Source organism: Ambystoma mexicanum, chromosome 4p (assembly GCF_040938575.1).
Source record: "Ambystoma mexicanum isolate Mex_15411 chromosome 4p, UKY_AmexF1_1, whole genome shotgun sequence".
In the NCBI taxonomy this organism is placed as follows: Eukaryota; Metazoa; Chordata; class Amphibia; order Caudata; family Ambystomatidae; genus Ambystoma; species Ambystoma mexicanum.
The window spans coordinates 89253506-89277384 of NC_090927.1; the positions used below are offsets into that span (position 1 = coordinate 89253506).

General features: G+C 53.5%; 1 protein-coding gene across 1 annotated transcript in view; it reads right to left on the reverse strand.

Annotated features, from left to right (window-relative positions):
* Positions 1-12686, reverse strand: part of LOC138452546 (WAP four-disulfide core domain protein 5-like) — a 449051-nt gene extending 436365 nt beyond the window's left edge. The window contains exon 1 of the mRNA XM_069604991.1: positions 12589-12686. Coding sequence (XP_069461092.1) covers positions 12589-12676 — 88 coding nt within the window. The 5' untranslated portion in view covers positions 12677-12686. The remainder of the gene's footprint in view (positions 1-12588) is intronic.
* Between the last annotated feature and the right edge of the window lie 11193 nt (positions 12687-23879).

A 23879-nucleotide genomic window follows, 5' to 3' on the forward strand; every position in this document is an offset into this window, starting at 1 on the left:
ATCGGGGTTCACCACATGGGAAGAGTTGAGGGATCACCATATGGGAAGAATTGGGGGCTCACCACATGGGAAGATTTGCGGGATCACCATATGGGAAGAGTAAGGGGCTTACTGCATGGGAAGAGTTTCAGGCTCCCAATATGGGAAGAATTGGGGGCTCACTGCATGGGAAGAGATGCAGGATCACCATGTGGGAAGAGTAAGGGGCTCACTGCATGGGAAGAGTTGCAGGCTCCCCATATGAGAAGAATTGGGGGCTCACCACATGGGAAGAGTTGCGGGATCACCATATGGGAAGAGTAAGGGGCTCAATGCATGGGAAGAGTTGCAGGCTCATCTTATGGGAAGAATTGCAGGCTCACCATATGGTAAGAGTTACAGGCTCATCATATGGGAAGAGTTGCGGGCTTACCATATCGGAAGAGTTGCAGGCTCACCATATGGGAAGAATTGGGGGCTCACCACATGGGAAGTGTTAGGGCTCATCATATGGGAAGAATTGCGGGCTCATCATATGGGAAGAGTTGCGGGCTCACCACATGGGAAGAGCTGAGGGCTCACCATATGGGAAGAGTTGCAGACTCATCATATGGGGAGAGTTGCTGGCTCATCATATGGGAAGAGTTGGGGTCTCATCACTTGGGAAGAGTTGCTAACTCAGCATATGGGGAGAGTTGCGAGCTCACTATATGGGAAGAGTTACGGGATCACCATATGGGAAGACCTGGGGGCTCATCATATGGGAAGAGTTGATGGCTCATTATATGGGAAGAGTTGCTAGCTCAGCATATGGGGAGAGTTGCAGGGCTCATCATATGGGAAGAGTTGCAGGCTCATCATATGCAAAGAGTTGCTGGCTCATCATATGGGAAGAGTTGCTGGCTCATCATATGGGAAGAGTTGCAGGGCTCATCATATGGGAAGAGTTGCAGGGCTCACCATATGGGAAGAGTTGGGGTTTCATCACTTGGGAAGAGTTGGGGGTCTCATCACTTGGGAAGAGTTGCTAGCTCAGCATATGAGGAGAGTTGCGGGCTCACTATATGGGAAGAGTTGCGGGTTCATATGGGAAGAGTTGCTGGCTCATCATATGGGAAGAGTTGGTGGCTCAATATATGGGAAGAGTTGCTGGCTCATCATATGGGAAGAGTTGGGGTCTCATCACATGGGAAAAGCTGAGGCTCACCACATGGGAAGAGTTGCAGGCTCACTATATGGGAAGAGTTGGGGTCTCACCACATGGGAAGAGTTGCAGGCTCACTATATGGGAAGAGTTGCTGGCTCATCACATGGGAAGAGTTGCTGGCTCACTATATGGGAAGAGTAAGGGGCTCACTGCATGGGAAGAGTTGCAGGCTCCACATATGGGAAGAATTGGGGGCTCACCACATGGGAAGAGTTGCGGGATCACCACATGGGAAGAATTGGGGGCTCACCACATGGGAAGAGTTGCGGGATTACCATATGGGAAGAGTAAGGGGCTCACTGCATGGGAAGAGTTGAAGGCTCATCATATGGGAAGAGTAAGGGGCTCACCATATCGGAAGAGTTGCGGGCTCACCATATGGGAAGAATTTCAGGCTCACCATATGGGAAGAGTTACGGGCTCATCATATGGGAAGAGTTGCGGGCTTACCATATCGGAAGAGTTGCAGGCTCACCATATGGGAAGAATTGGGGGCTCACCACATGGGAAGAGTTGGGGCTCATCATATGGGAAGAATTGCGGGCTCATCATATGGGAAGAGTTGCGGGCTCGCCAAATGGGAAGAGCTGAGGGCTCACCATATGGGAAGAGTCGGGGGCTCATCACATGGGAAGAGTTGCAGGCTCACTATATGGGAAGAGTTGCGGGATCACCATATGGGAAGAGCTGGGGGCTCACCACATGGAAAGAGTTGGGGTCTCAGCATTTGGGAAGAGTTGCAGGCTCCGCATATGGGAAGAGTTGCAGGCTCATCATATGGGAAGAGCTACGGGCTCATCATATGGGAAGAGTTGCAGGGCTCACCATATGGGAAGAATTGCGGGCTCATCATATGGGAAGAGTTGCTGGCTCACCAAATGGGAAGAATTGCGGGCTCATCATATGGGAAGTGTTGCGGGCTCACCATATGGGAAGAGCTGCAGGATCACCATATGGGAAGAGTTGCGGGCTCACCATATCGGAAGAGTTGCGGGCTCACCATATGGGAAGAATTGCGGGCTCACCATATCGGAAGAGTTGCGGGCTCATCATATGGGAAGAATTGGGGTTCACCACATGGGAAGAGTTGAGGGATCACCATATGGGAAGAATTGGGGGCTCACCACATGGGAAGATTTGCGGGATCACCATATGGGAAGAGTAAGGGGCTTACTGCAGGGGAAGAGTTTCAGGCTCCCAATATGGGAAGAATTGGGGGCTCACTGCATGGGAAGAGTTGCAGGATCACCATATGGGAAGAGTAAGGGGCTCACTGCACGGGAAGAGTTGCAGGCTCCCCATATGAGAAGAATTGGGGGCTCACCACATGGGAAGAGTTGCGGGATCACCATATGGGAAGAATTGGGGGCTCACCAAATGGGAAGAGCTGCGGGAATACCATATGGGAAGAGTAAGTGGCTCAATGCATGGGAAGAGTTGCAGGCTCATCTTATGGGAAGAATTGCAGGCTCACCATATGGGAAGAGTTACAGGCTCATCATATGGGAAGAGTTGCGGGCTTACCATATCGGAAGAGTTGCAGGCTCACCATATGGGAAGAAATGGGGGCTCACCACATGGGAAGTGTTAGGGCTCATCATATGGGAAGAATTGCCGGCTCATCATATGGGAAGAGTTGCGGGCTCACCACATGGGAAGAGCTGAGCGCTCACTATATGGGAAGAGTCGGGGGCTCATAACATGGGAAGAGTTGCAGGGTCACTATATGGGAAGAGTTGCAGGATCACCATATGGGAAGAGCTGGGGGCTCACCACATGGAAAGTGTTGGGGTCTCATCACATGGGAAGAGTTGCAGGCTCACTATATGGGAAGAGTTGTGGGCTCATCATATGGGAAGAGTTGCTGGCTCATCATTTGGGAAGAGTTGCTAGCTCAGCATATGTGGAGAGTTGCAGGGCTCATCATATGGGAAGAGTTGCAGGCTCATCATATGGGAAGAGTTGCTGGCTCATCATATGGGAAGAGCTGCAGGCTCATCATATGGGAAGAGTTGCAGGGCTCATCATATGGGAAGAGTTGCTGGCTCATCATATGGGAAGAGTTGCAGGGCTCACCATATGGGAAGAGTTGATGGCTCATCATATGGGAAGAGTTAGGGCTCATCATATCAGAAGAATTGCTGGGGCATCATATGGGAAGAGTTGCAGGATCACCATATGGGAAGAGTTGCAGACTCATCATATGGGGAGAGTTGCTGGCTCATCATATGGGAAGAGTAGCAGGCTCATCATATGGGAAGAGTTGCTGGCTCATCATATGGGAAGAGTTGCAGGGCTCATCATATGGGAAGAGTTGCTGGCTCATCATATGGGAAGAGTTGCAGGGCTCATCATATGGGAAGAATTGCTGGCTCATCATATGGGAAGAGTTGCAGGATCACCATATGGGAAGAGTTGCAGACTCATCATATGGGGAGAGTTGCTGGCTCATCATATGGGAAGAGTTGGGGTCTCATCACTTGGGAAGAGTTGCAGGCTCACTATATGGGAAGAGTTGTGGGCTCATCATATGGGAAGAGTTGCTGGCTCATCATTTGGGAAGAGTTGCTAGCTCAGCATATGTGGAGAGTTGCAGGGCTCATCATATGGGAAGAGTTGCAGGGCTCACCATATGGGAAGAGTTGATGGCTCATCATATGGGAAGAGTTAGGGCTCATCATATCGGAAGAATTGCTGGCGCATCATATGGGAAGAGTTGCAGGATCACCATATGGGAAGAGTTGCAGACTCATCATATGGGGAGAGTTGCTGGCTCATCATATGGGAAGAGTAGCAGGCTCATCATATGGGAAGAGTTGCTGGCTCATCATATGGGAAGAGTTGCAGGGCTCATCATATGGGAAGAGTTGCTGGCTCATCATATGGGAAGAGTTGCAGGGCTCATCATATGGGAAGAATTGCTGGCTCATCATATGGGAAGAGTTGCAGGATCACCATATGGGAAGAGTTGCAGACTCATCATATGGGGAGAGTTGCTGGCTCATCATATGGGAAGAGTTGGGGTCTCATCACTTGGGAAGAGTTGCTAACTCAGCATATGGGGAGAGTTGCGAGCTCACTATATGGGAAGAGTTACGGGATCACCATATGGGAAGACCTGGGGGCTCATCATATGGGAAGAGTTGCTGGCTCATTATATGGGAAGAGTTGCTAGCTCAGCATATGGGGAGAGTTGCAGGGCTCATCATATGGGAAGAGTTGCAGGCTCATCATATGCAAAGAGTTGCTGGCTCATCATATGGGAAGAGTTGCTGGCTCATCATATGGGAAGAGTTGCAGGGCTCATCATATGGGAAGAGTTGCTGGCTCATCATATGGGAAAAGTTGCAGGGCTCACCATATGAGAAGAGTTGGGGTTTCATCACTTGGGAAGAGTTGGGGGTCTCATCACTTGGGAAGAGTTGCTAGCTCAGCATATGAGGAGAGTTGCGGGCTCACTATATGGGAAGAGTTGCGGGTTCATATGGGAAGAGTTGCTGGCTCATCATATGGGAAGAGTTGGTGGCTCAATATATGGGAAGAGTTGCTGGCTCATCATATGGGAAGAGTTGGGGTCTCATCACATGGGAAAAGCTGAGGCTCACCACATGGGAAGAGTTGCAGGCTCACTATATGGGAAGAGTTGGGGTCTCACCACATGGGAAGAGTTGCAGGCTCACTATATGGGAAGAGTTGCTGGCTCATCACATGGGAAGAGTTGCTGGCTCACTATATGGGAAGAGAAAGGGGCTCACTGCATGGGAAGAGTTGCAGGCTCCACATATGGGAAGAATTGGGGGCTCACCACATGGGAAGAGTTGCGGGATCACCACATGGGAAGAATTGGGGGCTCACCACATGGGAAGAGTTGCGGGATTACCATATGGGAAGAGTAAGGGGCTCACTGCATGGGAAGAGTTGAAGACTCATCATATGGGAAGAGTAAGGGGCTCACCATATCGGAAGAGTTGCGGGCTCACCATATGGGAAGAATTGCAGGCTCACCATATGGGAAGAGTTACGGGCTCATCATATGGGAAGAGTTGCGGGCTTACCATATCGGAAGAGTTGCAGGCTCACCATATGGGAAGAATTGGGGGCTCACCACATGGGAAGAGTTGGGGCTCATATGGGAAGAATTGCGGGCTCATCATATGGGAAGAGTTGCGGGCTCGCCAAATGGGAAGAGCTGAGGGCTCACCATATGGGAAGAGTCGGGGGCTCATCACATGGGAAGAGTTGCAGGCTCACTATATGGGAAGAGTTGCGGGATCACCATATGGGAAGAGCTGGGGGCTCACCACATGGAAAGAGTTGGGGTCTCAGCATTTGGGAAGAGTTGCAGGCTCATCATATGGGAAGAGCTACGGGCTCATCATATGGGAAGAGTTGCAGGGCTCAACATATGGGAAGAATTGCGGGCTCATCATATGGGAAGAGTTGCTGGCTCACCAAACGGGAAGAATTGCGGGCTCATCATATGGGAAGTGTTGCGGGCTCACCATATGGGAAGAGCTGCGGGATCACCATATGGGAAGAGTTGCGGGCTCACCATATCGGAAGAGTTGCGGGCTCACCATATGGGAAGAATTGCGGGCTCACCATATCGGAAGAGTTGCGGGCTCATCATATGGGAAGAATCGGGGTTCACCACATGGGAAGAGTTGAGGGATCACCATATGGGAAGAATTGGGGGCTCACCACATGGGAAGATTTGCGGGATCACCATATGGGAAGAGTAAGGGGCTCACTGCATGGGAAGAGTTGCAGGCTCCCCATATGAGAAGAATTGGGGGCTCACCACATGGGAAGAGTTGCGGGATCACCATATGGGAAGAGTAAGGGGCTCAATGCATGGGAAGAGTTGCAGGCTCATCTTATGGGAAGAATTGCAGGCTCACCATATGGGAAGAGTTACAGGCTCATCATATGGGAAGAGTTGCGGGCTTACCATATCGGAAGAGTTGCAGGCTCACCATATGGGAAGAATTGGGGGCTCACCACATGGGAAGTGTTAGGGCTCATCATATGGGAAGAATTGCGGGCTCATCATATGGGAAGAGTTGCGGGCTAACCACATGGGAAGAGCTGAGGGCTCACCATATGGGAAGAGTTGCAGACTCATCATATGGGGAGAGTTGCTGGCTCATCATATGGGAAGAGTTGGGGTCTCATCACTTGGGAAGAGTTGCTAACTCAGCATATGGGGAGAGTTGCGAGCTCACTATATGGGAAGAGTTACGGGATCACCATATGGGAAGACCTGGGGGCTCATCATATGGGAAGAGTTGCTGGCTCATTATATGGGAAGAGTTGCTAGCTCAGCATATGGGGAGAGTTGCAGGGCTCATCATATGGGAAGAGTTGCAGGCTCATCATATGCAAAGAGTTGCTGGCTCATCATATGGGAAGAGTTGCTGGCTCATCATATGGGAAGAGCTGCAGGGCTCATCATATGGGAAGAGTTGCTGGCTCATCATATGGGAAGAGTTGCAGGGCTCACCATATGGGAAGAGTTGGGGTTTCATCACTTGGGAAGAGTTGGGAGTCTCATCACTTGGGAAGAGTTGCTAGCTCAGCATATGAGGAGAGTTGCGGGCTCACTATATGGGAAGAGTTGCGGGTTCATATGGGAAGAGTTGCTGGCTCATCATATGGGAAGAGTTGGTGGCTCAATATATGGGAAGAGTTGCTGGCTCATCATATGGGAAGAGTTGGGGTCTCATCACATGGGAAAAGCTGAGGCTCACCACATGGGAAGAGTTGCAGGCTCACTATATGGGAAGAGTTGGGGTCTCACCACATGGGAAGAGTTGCAGGCTCACTATATGGGAAGAGTTGCTGGCTCATCACATGGGAAGAGTTGCTGGCTCACTATATGGGAAGAGTAAGGGGCTCACTGCATGGGAAGAGTTGCAGGCTCCACATATGGGAAGAATTGGGGGCTCACCACATGGGAAGAGTTGCGGGATCACCACATGGGAAGAATTGGGGGCTCACCACATGGGAAGAGTTGCGGGATTACCATATGGGAAGAGTAAGGGGCTCACTGCATGGGAAGAGTTGAAGGCTCATCATATGGGAAGAGTAAGGGGCTCACCATATCGGAAGAGTTGCGGGCTCACCATATGGGAAGAATTGCAGGCTCACCATATGGGAAGAGTTACGGGCTCATCATATGGGAAGAGTTGCGGGCTTACCATATCGGAAGAGTTGCAGGCTCACCATATGGGAAGAATTGGGGGCTCACCACATGGGAAGAGTTGGGGCTCATCATATGGGAAGAATTGCGGGCTCATCATATGGGAAGAGTTGCAGGCTCGCCAAATGGGAAGAGCTGAGGGCTCACCATATGGGAAGAGTCAGGGGCTCATCACATGGGAAGAGTTGCAGGCTCACTATATGGGAAGAGTTGCGGGATCACCATATGGGAAGAGCTGGGGGCTCACCACATGGAAAGAGTTGGGGTCTCAGCATTTGGGAAGAGTTGCAGGCTCCGCATATGGGAAGAGTTGCAGGCTCATCATATGGGAAGAGTTGCAGGGCTCACCATATGGGAAGAATTGCGGGCTCATCATATGGGAAGAGTTGCTGGCTCACCAAATGGGAAGAATTGCGGGCTCATCATATGGGAAGTGTTGCGGGCTCACCATATGGGAAGAGCTGCGGGATCACCATATGGGAAGAGTTGCGGGCTCACCATATCGGAAGAGTTGCGGGCTCACCATATGGGAAGAATTGCGGGCTCACCATATCGGAAGAGTTGCGGGCTCATCATATGGGAAGAATCGGGGTTCACCACATGGGAAGAGTTGAGGGATCACCATATGGGAAGAATTGGGCGCTCACCACATGGGAAGATTTGCGGGATCACCATATGGGAAGAGTAAGGGGCTTACTGCATGGGAAGAGTTTCAGGCTCCCAATATGGGAAGAATTGGGGGCTCACTGCATGGGAAGAGTTGCAGGATCACCATATGGGAAGAGTAAGGGGCTCACTGCATGGGAAGAGTTGCAGGCTCCCCATATGAGAAGAATTGGGGGCTCACCACATGGGAAGAGTTGCGGGATCACCATATGGGAAGAATTGGGGGCTCACCACATGGGAAGAGTTGCGGGAATACCATATGGGAAGAGTAAGTGGCTCAATGCATGGGAAGAGTTGCAGGCTCATCCTATGGGAAGAATTGCAGGCTCACCATATGGGAAGAGTTACAGGTTCATCATATGGGAAGAGTTGCGGGCTTACCATATCGGAAGAGTTGCAGGCTCACCATATGGGAAGAATTGGGGGCTCACCACATGGGAAGTGTTAGGGCTCATCATATGGGAAGAATTGCGGGCTCATCATATGGGAAGAGTTGCGGGCTCACCACATGGGAAGAGCTGAGGGCTCACCATATGGGAAGAGTCGGGGGCTCATCACATGGGAAGAGTTGCAGGGTCACTATATGGGAAGAGTTGCGGGATCACCATGTGGGAAGAGCTGGGGGCTCACCACATGGAAAGTGTTGGGGTCTCATCACATGGGAAGAGTTGCAGGCTCACTATATGGGAAGAGTTGTGGGCTCATCATATGGGAAGAGTTGCTGGCTCATCATTTGGGAAGAGTTGCTAGCTCAGCATATGGGGAGAGTTGCAGGGCTCATCATATGGGAAGAGTTGCAGGCTCATCATATGGGAAGAGTTGCTGGCTCATCATATGGGAAGAGCTGCAGGCTCATCATATGGGAAGAGTTGCAGGGCTCATCATATGGGAAGAGTTGCTGGCTCATCATATGGGAAGAGTTGCAGGGCTCACCATATGGGAAGAGTTACCGGGCTCACCATATGGGAAGAGTTGATGGCTCATCATATGGGAAGAGTTGCAGGGCTCATCATATCGGAAGAATTGCTGGCGCATCATATGGGAAGAGTTGCAGGTTCACCTATTTGGGAAGAGTTGCAGACTCATCATATGGGGAGAGTTGCTGGCTCATCATATGGGAAGAGTAGCAGGCTCATCATATGGGAAGAGTTGCTGGCTCATCATATGGGAAGAGTTGCAGGGCTCATCATATGGGAAGAGTTGCTGGCTCATCATATGGGAAGAGTTGCAGGGCTCATCATATGGGAAGAATTGCTGGCGCATCATATGGGAAGAGTTGCAGGATCACCATATGGGAAGAGTTGCAGACTCATCATATGGGGAGAGTTGCTGGCTCATCATATGGGAAGAGTTGCAGGCTCATCATATGGGAAGAATTGGTTTCTCATCACTTGGGAAGAGTTGCTAACTCAGCATATGGGGAGAGTTGCGAGCTCACTATATGGGAAGAGTTATGGGATCACCATATGGGAAGACCTGGGGGCTCATCAAATGGGAAGAGTTGCTGGCTCATCATATGGGAAGAGTTGCAGGGCTCACCATATGGGAAGAGTTACCGGGCTCACCATATGGGAAGAGTTGATGGCTCATCATATGGGAAGAGTTGCAGGGCTCATCATATCGGAAGAATTGCTGGCGCATCATATGGGAAGAGTTGCAGGATCACCATATGGGAAGAGTTGCAGACTCATCATATGGGGAGAGTTGCTGGCTCATCATATGGGAAGAGTAGCAGGCTCATAATATGGGAAGAGTTGCTGGTTCATCATATGGGAAGAGTTGCAGGGCTCATCATATGGGAAGAGTTGCTGGCTCATCATATGGGAAGAGTTGCAGGGCTCATCATATGGGAAGAATTGCTGGCGCATCATATGGGAAGAGTTGCAGGATCACCATATGGGAAGAGTTGCAGACTCATCATATGGGGAGAGTTGCTGGCTCATCATATGGGAAGAGTTGCAGGCTCATCATATGGGAAGAGTTGGGGTCTCATCACTTGGGAAGAGTTGCTAACTCAGCATATGGGGAGAGTTGCGAGCTCACTATATGGGAAGAGTTACGGGATCACCATATGGGAAGACCTGGGGGCTCATCATATGGGAAGAGTTGCTGGCTCATTATATGGGAAGAGTTGCTAGCTCAGCATATGGGGAGAGTTGCAGGGCTCATCATATGGGAAGAGTTGCAGGCTCATCATATGCAAAGAGTTGCTGGCTCATCCTATGGGAAGAGTTGCTGGCTCATCATATGGGAAGAGTTGCAGGGCTCATCATATGGGAAGAGTTGCTGGCTCATCATATGGGAAGAGTTGCAGGGCTCACCATATGGGAAGAGTTGGGGTCTCATCACTTGGGAAGAGTTGGGGGTCTCATCACTTGGGAAGAGTTGCTAGCTCAGCATATGAGGAGAGTTGCGGGCTCACTATATGGGAAGAGTTGCGGGCTCATATGGGAAGAGTTGCTGGCTCATCATATGGGAAGAGTTGGTGGCTCAATATATGGGAAGAGTTGCTGGCTCATCATATGGGAAGAGTTGGGGTCTCATCACATGGGAAAAGCTGAGGCTCACCACATGGGAAGAGTTGCAGGCTCACTATATGGGAAGAGTTGGGGTCTCACCACATGGGAAGAGTTGCAGGCTCACTATATGGGAAGAGTTGCTGGCTCATCACATGGGAAGAGTTGCTGGCTCACTATATGGGAAGAGTTGCTGGCTCACTATATGGGAAGAGTTGCAGGCTCGCCATATGGGAAAAGTTGCTGGCTCATCATATGGGAAGGGTTGCTGGCTCACCATATGGGAAGAGTTGTGGGCTCACTATATGGGAAGAGTTGCTGCTCATCATATGGGAAGAGTTGCAGGCTCATCATATGGGAAGAGTTGTTGGCTCACCATATGGGAAGAGTTGCTGGCTCATCATATGGGAAGAGTTGTGGGCTCACCATATGGGAAGAGTTGCAGGCTTATCATATGGGAAGAGTTGTGGGCTCACCATATGGGAAGAGTTGCAGGCTCATCATATGGGAAGAGTTGCTGTCTCATCATATGGGAAGAGTTGCAGGCTCATCATATGGGAAGAGTTGCTGGCTCACCATATAGGAAGAGTTGCTGGCTCATCATATGGGAAGAGTTGTGGGCTCCCCATATGGGAAGAGTTGCAGGCTCACCATACGGGAAGAGGTGCAGGCTCATCATATGGGAAGAGTTGCTGGCTCACCATATGGGAAGAGTTGCGGGCTCATCATATGGGAAGAGTTGCTGGCTCATCATATGGGAAGAGTTGGTGGCTCATCAAATGGGAAGAGTTGCGGGCTCATCATATGGGAAGAGTTGCGGGCTCATCATATGGGAAGAGTTGTGGGCTCATCATATGGGAAGAGTTGCTGGCTCATCCTATGGGAAGAGTTACTGGCTCAGCATATGGGGAGAGTTGCTGGCTCACTATATGGGAAGAGTTGGAAGCTCACTATATGGGAAGAGTTGCGGGCTCATCACATGGGAAGAGTTGCTGGCTCACCATATGGGAAGAGCTGAGGCTCACCACATGGGAAGAGTTGCTGGCTCCCCATATGGGAAGAGTTGCGACTTTTGAGAGCTTCTGAGATGGTCTTCCGGTCTCCCTCACATTGTACGGCCCATCAACTTAGTCCTTCTTTCTACTGAACTGTGGGAGCTTGTAAATAGACTGCATACAAGTATTAAGCGCCATAACAAAGGTTCAGCACGTTTGGGGCTTTTAGGTGCTTCAGTCTGTAGTCTCCTAATTGCCCATCTGGTGCTCACCCTTTCTGCTAGCACTTGCCACCCCCCGTCCACTGTGTCTGCCCTTTGCGTTTCATCTCTGGGACTTATAGCCTGGCATTGGCTGTCAGCACCGCTTTATCGACTTCTCTCTTTCACCTGTCTTTTCATTTTATTTCTGAATTCGGGAGCACAGCCATTGGGACAGGGAATGGAGAAATCCATGGAATACCGAACTTCCTGCTGCAGCTGGTCACTAGTTCTAGAAGGCCTGTCGCAGGTGGCCTGTGCTTCATGGTGGCTCCCAGCTGCTTCCTACCCCAAGCCTCAACCCTGCTCTAGTGCAGACAGCAAGGAAAAGACTGCCTGTTCACCTGCACCACAGACACTCCCCTAACTCCCCCGCCCCCGCCTCCTTCCTGCTTCATAGGAGTTATGCAGATCACTCTGTTGCAACAACTCTCGAGCGCCTAGCAGCAATTGACTTTCTAGTGTGCGCTTTACACAAACAGAAATAATTCAAAGCAATGCAAAAAAAGAGCTTACACTAAATTGCTGTACAAAACGAGTAAATGCCGTACCAGGGCAATATACAGAATTGAGGGGTTCAGGGCGTGTTGTTTCAGTCGGATAAGCTGGGGAACAAACGCCTGGTTAAGGTTGGAATTTAATATATGAAGCATTCATAGATTGGAAGAGAAGAAAAAGAATGCGAGGGAGACAGTGGGGGCGGAGGGGGTGCGGGGGTGGCAAGAGAAGACATCCTATCCGGACCCTTCAGCTCTTTACTCACCCTCTTTGCTGATATCATCTGCCAGGACCAGTGCAGTGCACAGGATGGCAAGTGCCAAGGTAAGGCCGTGAACATGGAACCTCTTCATGCTGGCTATAAAGTTGCTCTCTCAATGCCCGCCCTGGGTTTGGCCCACTTTTATAAGCCTGCATTGGATGGGAGGCTAATCTGGAAAATAACTGGCACGCCTCGTGGCAGGTCTGTACCAGGCTCGCTGCCAGCCTTGGATCCCGAAACTGGTCTAGCAACGCCTCTCAAGATGCGACATGTAATAAAGACACGTTGATTCATTTCCACTTAATTATCATCATTTAATGTCCCAACTGTGAGCCAGTGTCTTTTTCGATTGGCATCATTACACCCGCTGCCACAGGGTGCAGCAGGAACAAAAGAAATATGTGCCCAGCTAGCAGTCAGCAAAGCATCCCAGTCCTTGGGGTTCAGCACTCCTGGTATGTGCCAAGCTAGCGGTCAGCAAAGCATCCCAGTCATTGGTGTTGAGCACTCCTGGCATGTGCCCAGCTAGCGGTCAGCAAAGCATCCCAGTCATTGGGGTTCAGCACTCCTGGTATGTGCCAAGCTAGCGGTCAGCAAAGCATCCCAGTCATTGGTGTTGAGCACTCCTGGCATGTGCCCAGCTAGCAGACAGCAAAGCATCCCAGTCCTTGGTGTTTAGCAGTCCTGGCATGTGCCCAGCTAGTGGCCAGAAAAACATGCCAGTCCTTGGGGTTCAGCAATCCTGGTATGTGCCCAGCTAGTGGTCAGCAAAGCATCCCAGTCCATGGCATTTAGCAGTCCTGGCATGTGCCCAGCTAGCAGCGAGCAAAGCATCCCAGTCCTTGGTTTTCAGCAGTCCCGGTATGTGCCCAGCTAGCAGTCAGCAAAGTATCCCAGTCCTTGGCGTTCAGCAGTCCTGGTATTAGCCTAGCTAGCGGTCAGCAAAGCATCCCAGTCCTTGGGGTTCAGCATTCCTGGTATGTGCCAAGCTAGCGGTCAGCAAAGCATCCCAGTCATTGGTGTTGAGCACTCCTGGCATGTGCCCAGCTAGCAGACAGCAAAGCATCCCAGTCCTTGGTGTTTAGCAGTCCTGGTATGTGCCCAGCTAGCAGTCAGCAAAGCATCCCAGTCATTGGTGTTCAGCACTCCTGGTATGTGCCAAGCTAGCAGCCAGCAAAGTATCCCAGTCCTTGGCGTTCAGCAGTCCTGGCATGTGCCCAGCTAGCAGTCAGCAAAGTATCCCAGTCCTTGGCGTTCAGCAGTCCTGGTATTAGCCTAGCTAGCGGTCAGCAAAGCATCCCAGTCCTTGGGGTTCAGCATTCCTGGTATGTGCCAAGCTAGCGGTCAGCAAAGCATCCCAGTCATTGGTGTTGAGCACTCCTGGCATGTGCCCAGCTAGCAGACAGCAAAGCATCCCAGTCCTTGGTGTTTAGCAGTCCTGGTATGTGCCCAGCTAGCAGTCAGCAAAGCATCCCAGTCATTGGTGTTCAGCATTCCTGGTATGTGCCAAGCTAGCGGTCAGCAAAGCATCCCAGTCATTGGTGTTGAGCACTCCTGGCATGTGCCCAGCTAGCAGACAGCAAAGCATCCCAGTCCTTGGTGTTTAGCAGTCCTGGTATGCGCCCAGCTAGCAGTCAGCAAAGCATCCCAGTCATTGGTGTTCAGCACTCCTGGTATGTGCCAAGCTAGCGGTCAGCAAAGCATCCGAGTCCTTGGGGTTCAGCACTCCTGGTATGTGCCTAGCTAGCGGTAAGCAAAGCATTCCAGTCCTTGGGGTTCAGCACTCCTGGTATGTGCCAGGATAGTGGTCAGCACAGCATCCGAGTCCTTGGGGTTCAGCACTCCTGGTATGTGCCTAGCTAGCGGTAAGCAAAGAATTCCAGTCCTTGGGGTTCAGCACTCCTGGTATGTGCCAGGATAGTGGTCAGCAAAGCATCCGAGTCCTTGGGGTTCAGCACTCCTGGTATGTGCCTAGCTAGCGGTAAGCAAAGCATTCCAGTCCTTGGGGTTCAGCAGTCCTGGCATGTGCCCAGCTAGCGGTCAGCACAGCATCCCAGTCCTTGGGGTTCAGCACTCCTGGTATGTGCCAAGCTAGCGGTCAGCAAAGCATCCGAGTCCTTGGGGTTCAGCACTCCTGGTATGTGCCCAGCTAGTGGTCAGCAAAGCATCCCAGTCCATGGCATTTAGCAGTCCTGGCATGTACCCAGCTAGCAGCGAGCAAAGCATCCCAGTCCTTGGTGTTCAGCAGTCCTGGCATGTGCACAGCTAGCGGTCAGCAGAGCATCCCTGTCCTTGGGGTTCAGCACTCCTGGCATGTGCCCAGGTAGCGGTCAGCAGAGCATCCCAGCCCTTGGCATTCAGCAGTCCTGGTATGTGCCCAGCTAGTGGCCAGAAAAACATGCCAGTCCTTGGGGTTCAGCAATCCTGGTATGTGCCCAGCTAGTGGTCAGCAAAGCATCCCAGTCCATGGCATTTAGCAGTCCTGGCATGTACCCAGCTAGCAGCGAGCAAAGCATCCCAGTCCTTGGTGTTCAGCAGTCCTGGCATGTGCCCAGCTAGCAGTCAGCAAAGCATCCCAGTCCTTGGGGTTCAGCACTCCTGGTATGTGCCAAGCTAGCGGTCAGCAAAGCATCCCAGTCATTGGTGTTGAGCACTACTGGCATGTGCCCAGCTAGCAGACAGCAAAGCATCCCAGTCCTTGGTGTTTAGCAGTCCTGGCATGTGCCCAACTAGCGGTCAGCAGAGCATCCCTGTCCTTGGGGTTCAGCACTCCTGGCATGTGCCCAGGTAGCGGTCAGCAGAGCATCCCAGCCCTTGGCATTTAGCAGTCCTGGTATGTGCCCAGCTAGTGGCCAGAAAAACATGCCAGTCCTTGGGGTTCAGCAATCCTGGTATGTGCCCAGCTAGTGGTCAGCAAAGCATCCCAGTCCATGGCATTTAGCAGTCCTGGCATGTACCCAGCTAGCAGCGAGCAAAGCATCCCAGTCCTTGGTGTTCAGCAGTCCCGGTATGTGCCCAGCTAGCAGTCAGCAAAGCATCCGAGTCCTTGGCGTTCAGCAGTCCTGGTATTAGCCTAGCTAGCGGTCAGCAAAGCATCCCACTCCTTGGGGTTCAACACTCCTGGTATGTGCCGAACTAGCGGTCAGCAAGGCATCCCAGTCCTTGGTGTTCAGCACTCCTGGCATGTGCCCAGCTTTTGGTCAGCACGGCATCCCAGTCCTTGGTGTTCAGCAGTCCTGGTATGTGCCCAGCTAGCGGTCAGCAAAGCATCCCAGTCCTTGGTGTTCAGCAGTCCTGGTATGTGCCCAGCTAGCAGTCAGCAAAGCATCCCAGTCCTTGGGGTTCAGCTCCCCTGGTATGTGCCCAGCTAGCGGTCAGCAAAGCATCCCAGTCCTTGGTGCTGAGCACTCCTGCATTTGCCCAGCTAGCAGCCAGAAAAGCATCCCAGTCCTTGGTGTTCAGCACTCCTGGCATGCGCCCAGCTAGTGGTCAGCACAGCATCCCAGCACTTGGCGTTCAGCAGTCCTGGTATGTGCCCAGCTAGCAGTCAGCAAAGCATCCCAGTCCTGGCATGTGCCCAGCTAGAGGTCAGCAAAGCATCCCAGTCCTTGGCGTTTAGCAGTCCTGACATGTGCCCAGTTAGCGGTCAGAAAAGCATCCTAGTCTTTGGCGTTCAGCATTCCTGGCATGTGCCCAGCTGGCAGTCAGCAAAGCATCCCAGTCCTTGGTGTTCAGCACTCCTGGCATGTGCCCAGCTGGCGGTCACTAAAGCATCCCAGTCCGTGGTGTTCAGCACTCCTGATATGTGCCCAGCTGGCGGTCAGCAAAGTATCCCAGTCCTTGGAGTTCAGCACTCCTGGTATGTGCCCAGCTGGCGGTCAGCAAAGCATCCCAGTCCTTGGGGTTCAGCAGTCCTGGCATGTGCCCAGTTAGCGGTCAGCAAAGCATCCCAGTCCTTGGCGTTCAGCAGTCCTGGCATGTGCCCAGTTAGCGGTCAGCAAAGCATCCCAGTCCTTACTGTTCAGCATTCCTGGCATGTGCCCAGCTGGCAGTCAGCAAAGCATCCCAGTCCTTGGTGTTCAGCACTCCTGGCATGTGCCCAGCTGGCGGTCACTAATGCATCCCAGTCCGTGGTGTTCAGCACTCCTGATATGTGCCCAGCTGGCGGTCAGCAAAGTATCCCAGTCCTTGGAGTTCAGCACTCCTGGTATGTGCCCAGCTGGCGGTCAGCAAAGCATCCCAGTCCTTGGGGTTCAGCAGTCCTGGCATGTGCCCAGTTAGCGGTCAGCAAAGCATCCCAGTCCTTGGCGTTCAGCAGTCCTGGCATGTGCCCAGTTAGCGGTCAGCAAAGCATCCCAGTCCTTACTGTTCAGCATTCCTGGCATGTGCCCAGCTGGCAGTCAGCAAAGCATCCCAGTCCTTGGTGTTCAGCACTCCTGGCATGTGCCCAGCTGGCGGTCACTAATGCATCCCAGTCCGTGGTGTTCAGCACTCCTGATATATGCCTAGCTGGCGGTCAGCAGAGTATCCCAGTCCTTGATGTTCAGCGCTCCTGGCATGTGTCCAGCTAGCGGTCAGCAAAGCATCCCAGTCCATGGCGTTCAGCAGTCCTGGCATGTGCCCAGCTAGCAGCCAGCAAATAATCCCAGTCCTTAGGGTTCAGCAGTCCTGGCATGTGCCCAGCTAGTGGCCAGCAAGCAACGCAACCCAGTACTTGGTGTTCAGCAGTCCTGGCATGTGCCCAGCTGGCAGTCAGCAAAGCATCCCAGTCCTTGGTGTTCAGCACTCCTGGTAGGTGCCCAGCTAGCAGCCAGCAAAGCATCCCAGTCCATGGCGTTCGGCAGATCTGGCATGTGCCCAGCTGGCAGTCAGCTAAGCATCCCAGTCCTTGGTGTTCAGCACTCCTGGCATGTGCCCAGCTGACAGTCAGCAAAGCATCCCAGTCCTTGGTGTTCAGCACTCCTGATATGTGCCCAGCTGGCGGTCAGCAAAGTGTCCCAGTCCTTGGTGTTCAGCACTCCTGATATGTGCCCAGCTGGCGGTCAGCAAAGTGTCCCAGTCCTTGGTGTTCAGTAGCCCTGGTATGTGCCCAGCTAGCGGTCAGCAAAGCATCCCATTCCTTGGTGTTGAGCACTCCTGGCATGTGCCCAGCTAGCAGCCAGCAGAGCATCCCAGTCCTTGGTGTTCAGCAGTCCTGGCATGTGCCCAGCTAGCGGTCAGCTGAGCATCCCAGTCCTTGGTATTCAGCACTCCTGGCATGTGTCCAGCTAGCGGTCAGCAAAGCATCCCAGTCCTTGGTGTTCAGCACTCCTGGTATGTGCCCAGCTAGCAGCCAGCAACGCATCCCAGTCCTTGGGGTTCACAACTCCTGGCATGTGCCCAGCTAGCGCTCAGCAGAGCATCCCAGTCCTTGGCATTCAGCAGTCCTGGTATGTGCCCAGCTAGCGGCCATCTAAGCATCCCAGTCCTTGGGGTTCAGCACTCCTGGTATGTGCCCAGCTAATGGTCAGCAAAGCATCCCAGTCCTTGGTGTTGAGGACTCCTGGCATGTGCCCAGCTAGCAGCCAGCGAAGCATACCAGTCCTTGGTGTTCAGCAGTCCTGGCATGTGCCCAGCTAGCGGTCAGCAGAGTATCTCAGTCCTTGGTGTTCAGCGCTCCTGGCATGTGTCCAGGTAGCGGTCAGCAAAGCATCCCAGTCCTTGGCGTTCAGCAGTCCTGGCATGTGCCCAGCTAGCGGTCAGCAAAGCATCCCAGTCCTTGCTGTTCAGCATTCCTGGCATGTGCCCAGCTGGCAGTCAGCAAAGCATCCCAGTCCTTGGTGTTCAGCACTCCTGGCATGTGCCCAGTTTGCGGTCAGCAAAGCATCCCAGTCCGTGGTGTTCAGCACTCCTGATATGTGCCCAGCTGGCGGTCAGCAAAGCATCCCAGTCCTTCGAGTTCAGCACTCCTGGTATGTGCCCAGCTGGCGGTCAGCAAAGCATCCCAGTCCTTGGCGTTCAGCAGTCCTGGTATGTGCCCAGCTAGCGGTAAGCAAAACATCCCAGTCCTTGGTGTTGAACACTCCTGGCATGTGCCCAGCTAGCAGCCAGCAAAACATCCCAGTCCTTGGTGTTGAGCAGTCCTGGCATTTGCCCAGCTAGCGGTCAGCAGAGTATCCCAGTCCTTGGTGTTCAGCGCTCCTGGCATGTGTCCAGCTAGCGGTCAGCAAAGAATCCCAGTCCATGGCGTTCAGCAGTCCTGGCATGTGCCCAGCTAGCAGCCAGCAAAGAATCCCAGTCCTTGGGGTTCAGCAGTCCTGGCATATGCCCAGCTAGTGGCCAGCAAGCAACGCATCCCGGTCCTTGGTGTTCAGCAGTCCTGGCATGTGCCCAGCTGGCAGTCAGCAAAGCATCCCAGTCCTTGGTGTTCAGCACTCCTGGTATGTGCCCAGCTAGCAGCCAGCAAAGCATCCCAGTCCTTGGGGTTCAGCACTCCTGGCATGTGCCCAGCTAGCGGTCAGCAGAGCATCCCAGTCCTTGGCATTCAGCAGTCCTGGTATGTGCCCAGCTAGCGGCCAGAAAAGCATCGTAGTCTTTGGGGTTCAGCACTCCTGGTATGTGCCCAGCTAGTGGTCAGCAAAGCATCCCAGTCCTTGGTGCTGAGCACTCCTGGCATGTGCCCAGCTAGCAGCCAGCAAAGCATCCCAGTTCTTGGGGTTCAGCAGTCCTGGCATGCGCCCAGCTAGCTGTCAGCAACACGTCCCAGTCCTTGCTGTTGAGCAGTCCTGGTATGTGCCAGGATAGCAGACAGCAAAGCATCCCAGTCCTTGGCGTTCAACAGTCCTGGTATGTGCCAGGCTAGCGGTGGGCAAAGCATCCCAGTCCTTGGTGTTCAGCAATCCTGGTGTGTGCCTGGATAGCGGTCAGCAACGCATACCAGTCCTTGGCGTTGAGCAGTCCTGGTATGTGCCCAGGTAGCAGTCAGCAACGCATCCCAGTCCTTGGCGTTGAGCAGTCCTGGTATGTGCCCAGCTAGCGGTCAGCAAAGCGTCCCAGTCCTTGGTGTTGACCAGTCCTGGTATGTGCCCAGGTAGCGCTCAGAAATGCATCCCAGTCCTTGGGGTTCAACACTCCTGGTATATGCCGAGCTAGCGGTCAGCTAAGCATCACAGTCCTTGATGTTCAGCACTCCTGGCATGCGCCCAGCTAGTGGTCAGCACAGCATCCCAGTTCTTGGCATTCAGCAGTCCTGGTATGCGCCCAGCTAGCGGTCAGCAAAATGTCCCAGTCTTTGGCATTCAGCAGTCCTGGCATGTGCCCAGCTAGCGGCCAGGAAAGCATCCAAGTCCTTGGTGTTCAGCAGTCCTGGTATGTGCCAGGATAGCAGTCAGCAAAGCATCCCAGTTCTTGGGGTTCAGCACTCCTGGCATGTGTCCAGCTAGCTGTCAGCAAAGCATCCCAGTTCTTGAGGTCCAGCACTCCTGGCATGTGCCCAGCTAGCAGCCAGCAAAGCATCCCAGTCCTTGGGGTTCAGCACTCCTGGCATGTGCCCAGCTAGCAGCCAGCAAAGCATCCCAGTCCTTGGAGTTCAGCACTGCTGGTATGTTCCCAGCTGGCGGTCAGCAAAGCATCCCAGTTCTTGACGTTCAGCAGTCCTGGTATATGCCCAGCTAGCAGTCAGCAACACATCCCAGTCCTTGGTGTTGAACACTCCTGGCATGTGCCCAGCTAGCAGCCAGCAAAGCATCCCAGTCCTTGGTGTTCAGCAGTCCTGGCATTTGCCCAGCTAGCGGTCAGCAGAGTATCCCAGTCCTTGGTGTTCAGCGCTCGTGGCATGTGTCCAGCTAGCGGTCAGCAAAGCATCCCAGTCCATGGCGTTCAGCAGTCCTGGCATGTGCCCAGCTAGCAGCCAGCAAATAATCCCAGTCCTTGGGGTTCAGCAGTCCTGGCATGTGCCCAGATAGTGGCCAGCAAGCAACGCATCCCAGTCCTTGGTGTTCAGCAGTCCTGGCATGTGCCCAGCTAGCAGCCAGCAAAGCATCCCAGTCCTTGGTGTTCAGCACTCCTGGCATGTGCCCAGCTGGCAGTCAGCAAAGCATCCCAGTCCTTGGTGTTCAGCACTCCTGGCATGTGCCCAGCTAGCGGTCATCAGAGCATTCCAGTTCTTGGCATTCAGCAGTCCTGGTATGTGCCCAGCTAGCGGCCAGAAAAGCATCCTAGTCCTTGGGGTTCAGCACTCCTGGTATGTGCCCAGCTAGTGGTCAGCAAAGCATCCCAGTCCTTGGGGTTCAGCACTCCTGGCATGTGCCCAGCTAGCAGCCAGCAAAGCATCCCTGTCGTTGGGGTTCAGCAGTCCTGCCATGTGCCCAGCTAGCAGTTAGCAACACATCCCAGTCCATGGCGTTTAGCAGTCCTGGCATGTGCCCAGCTAGCAGCCAGCAAAGCATCCCAGTTCTTGGCGTTCAGCAGTCCTGGTATGTGCCCAGCTACCGGTCAGCAAAGCATCCCAGTACTTGGCGTTCAGCAGTCCTGGTATTAGCCCAGCTAGCGGTCAGCAAAGCATCCCAGTCCTTGGAGTTCAGCACTCCAGGTATGTGCCCAGCTAGCGGTCAGCAAAGCATCCCAGTCCTTGGGGTTCAACACTCCTGGTATATGCTGAGCTAGTGGTCAGCAAAGCATCACAGTCCTTGATGTTCAGCACCCCTGGAATGCGCCCAGCTAGTGGTCAGCACAGCATCCCAGTTCTTGGCATTCAGCAGTCCTGGTATGCGCCCAGCTAGCGGTCAGCAAAGCGTCCCAGTCTTTGGCGTTCAGCAGTCCTGGTATGTGCCCAGCTAGCGGTCAGCAAAGCATCCCAGTCCTTGGGGTTCACTCCTCTGGTATGTGCCCAGCTAATGGTCAGCAAAGCATCCCAGTCCTTGGTGCTGAGCACTCCTGGCATGTACCCAGCTAGCAGCCAGCAAAGCATCCCAGTCCTTGGTGTTCAGCACTCCTGGCATGCACCCAGCTATTGGTCAGCACAGGATCCCAGTCCTTGGCGTTCAGCAGTCCTGGTATGTGCCCAGCTAGCAGTCAGCAAAGCATCCCAGTCCTGGCATGTGCCCAGCTAGCGGTCAGCAAAGCATCCCAGTTCTTGGCTTTCAGCAGTCCTGGCAAGGGCCCAGTTAGCGGTCAGAAAAGCATCCCAGTCCTTGGTGTTCAGCACTCCTGGCATGCGCCCAGCTAGTGGGCAGCACAGCATCCCAGCACTTGGCGTTCAGCAGTCCTGGTATGTGCCCAGCTAGCAGTCAGCAAAGCATCCCAGTCCTGGCATGTGCCCAGCTAGCGGTCAGCAAAGCATCCCAGTCCTTGGCATTTAGCAGTCCTGACATGTGCCCAGTTAGCGGTCAGCAAAGCATCCCAGTCCTTGGCGTTCAGCATTCCTGGCATGTGCCCAGCTGGCAGTCAGCAAAGCATCCCAGTCCTTGCTGTTCAGCACTCCTGGCATGTGCCCAGCTGGCGGTCACTGAAGCATCCCAGTCCGTGGTGTTCAGCACTCCTGATATGTGCCCAGCTGGCGGTCAGCAAAGTATCCCAGTCCTTGGAGTTCAGCACTCCTGGTATGTGCCCAGCTGGCGGTCAGCAAAGCATCCCAGTCCTTGGCGTTCAGCAGTCCTGGCATGTGCCCAGTTAGCGGTCAGCAAAGCACCCCAGTCCTTGGCGTTCAGCAGTCCTGGCATGTGCCCAGCTAGCGGTCAGCAAAGCATCCCAGTCCTTGCTGTTCAGCATTCCTGGCATGTGCCCAGCTGGCAGTCAGCAAAGCATCCCAGTCCTTGGTGTTCAGCACTCCTGGCATGTTCCCAGCTGGCGGTCACTAAAGCATCCCAGTCCGTGGTGTTCAGCACTCCTGGTATGTACCCAGCTAGCAGCCAGCAACGCATCCCAGTCCTTGGGGTTCACAACTCCTGGCATGTGCCCAGCTAGCGGTCAACAGAGCATCCCAGTCCTTGGCATTCAGCAGTCCTGGTATGTGCCCAGCTAGCGGCCATCTAAGCATCCCAGTCCTTGGGGTTCAGCACTCCTGGTATGTGCCCAGCTAATGGTCAGCAAAGCATCCCAGTCCTTGGTGTTGAGGACTCCTGGCATGTGCCCAGCTAGCAGCCAGCAAAGCATCCCAGTCCTTGGTGTTCAGCAGTCCTGGCATGTGCCCAGCTAGCGGTCAGCAGAGTATCTCAGTCCTTGGTGTTCAGCGCTCCTGGCATGTGTCCAGGCAGCGGTTAGCAAAGCATCCCAGTCCTTGGCGTTCAGCAGTCCTGGCATGTGCCTGCTAGCGGTCAGCAAAGCATCCCAGTCCTTGCTGTTCAGCATTCCTGGCATGTGCCCAGCTGGCCGTCAGCAAAGCATCCCAGTCCTTGGTGTTCAGCACTCCTGGCATGTGCCCAGCTGGCGGTCAGCAAAGCATCCCAGTCCGTGGTGTTCAGCACTCCTGATATGTGCCCAGCTGGTGGTCAGCAAAGCATCCCAGTCTTTGGAGTTCAGCACTCCTGGTATGTGCTCAGCTGGCGGTCAGCAAAGCATCCCAGTCCTTGGCGTTCAGCAGTCCTGGTATGTGCCCAGCTAGCGGTCAGCAAAACATCCCAGTCCTTGGTGTTGAACACTCCTGGCATGTGCCCAGCTAGCAGCCAGCAAAACAACCCAGTCCTTGGTGTTGAGCAGTCCTGGCATTTGCCCAGCTAGCGGTCAGCAGAGTATCCCAGTCCTTGGTGTTCAGCGCTCCTGGCATGTGTCCAGCTAGCGGTCAGCAAAGAATCCCAGTCCATGACGTTCAGCAGTCCTGGCATGTGCCCAGCTAGCAGCCAGCAAAGAATCCCAGTCCTTGGGGTTCAGCAGTCCTGGCATGTGCCCAGCTAGTGGCCAGCAAGCAACGCATCCCAGTCCTTGGTGTTCAGCAGTCCTGGCATGTGCCCAGCTGGCAGTCAGCAAAGCATCCCAGTCCTTGGTGTTCAGCACTCCTGGTATGTGCCCAGCTAGCAGCCAGCAAAGCATCCCAGTCCTTGGGGTTCAGCACTCCTGGCATGTGCCCAGCTAGCGGTCAGCAGAGCATCCCAGTCCTTGGCATTCAGCAGTCCTGGTATGTGCCCAGCTAGCGGCCAGAAAAGCATCCTAGTCTTTGGGGTTCAGCACTCCTGGTATGTGCCCAGCTAGTGGTCAGCAAAGCATCCCAGTCCTTGGTGCTGAGCACTCCTGGCATGTGCCCAGCTAGCAGCCAGCAATGCATCCCAGTCCTTGGCATTGAGCAGTCCTGGCATGTGCCCAGCTAGCAGCCAGCAAAGCAT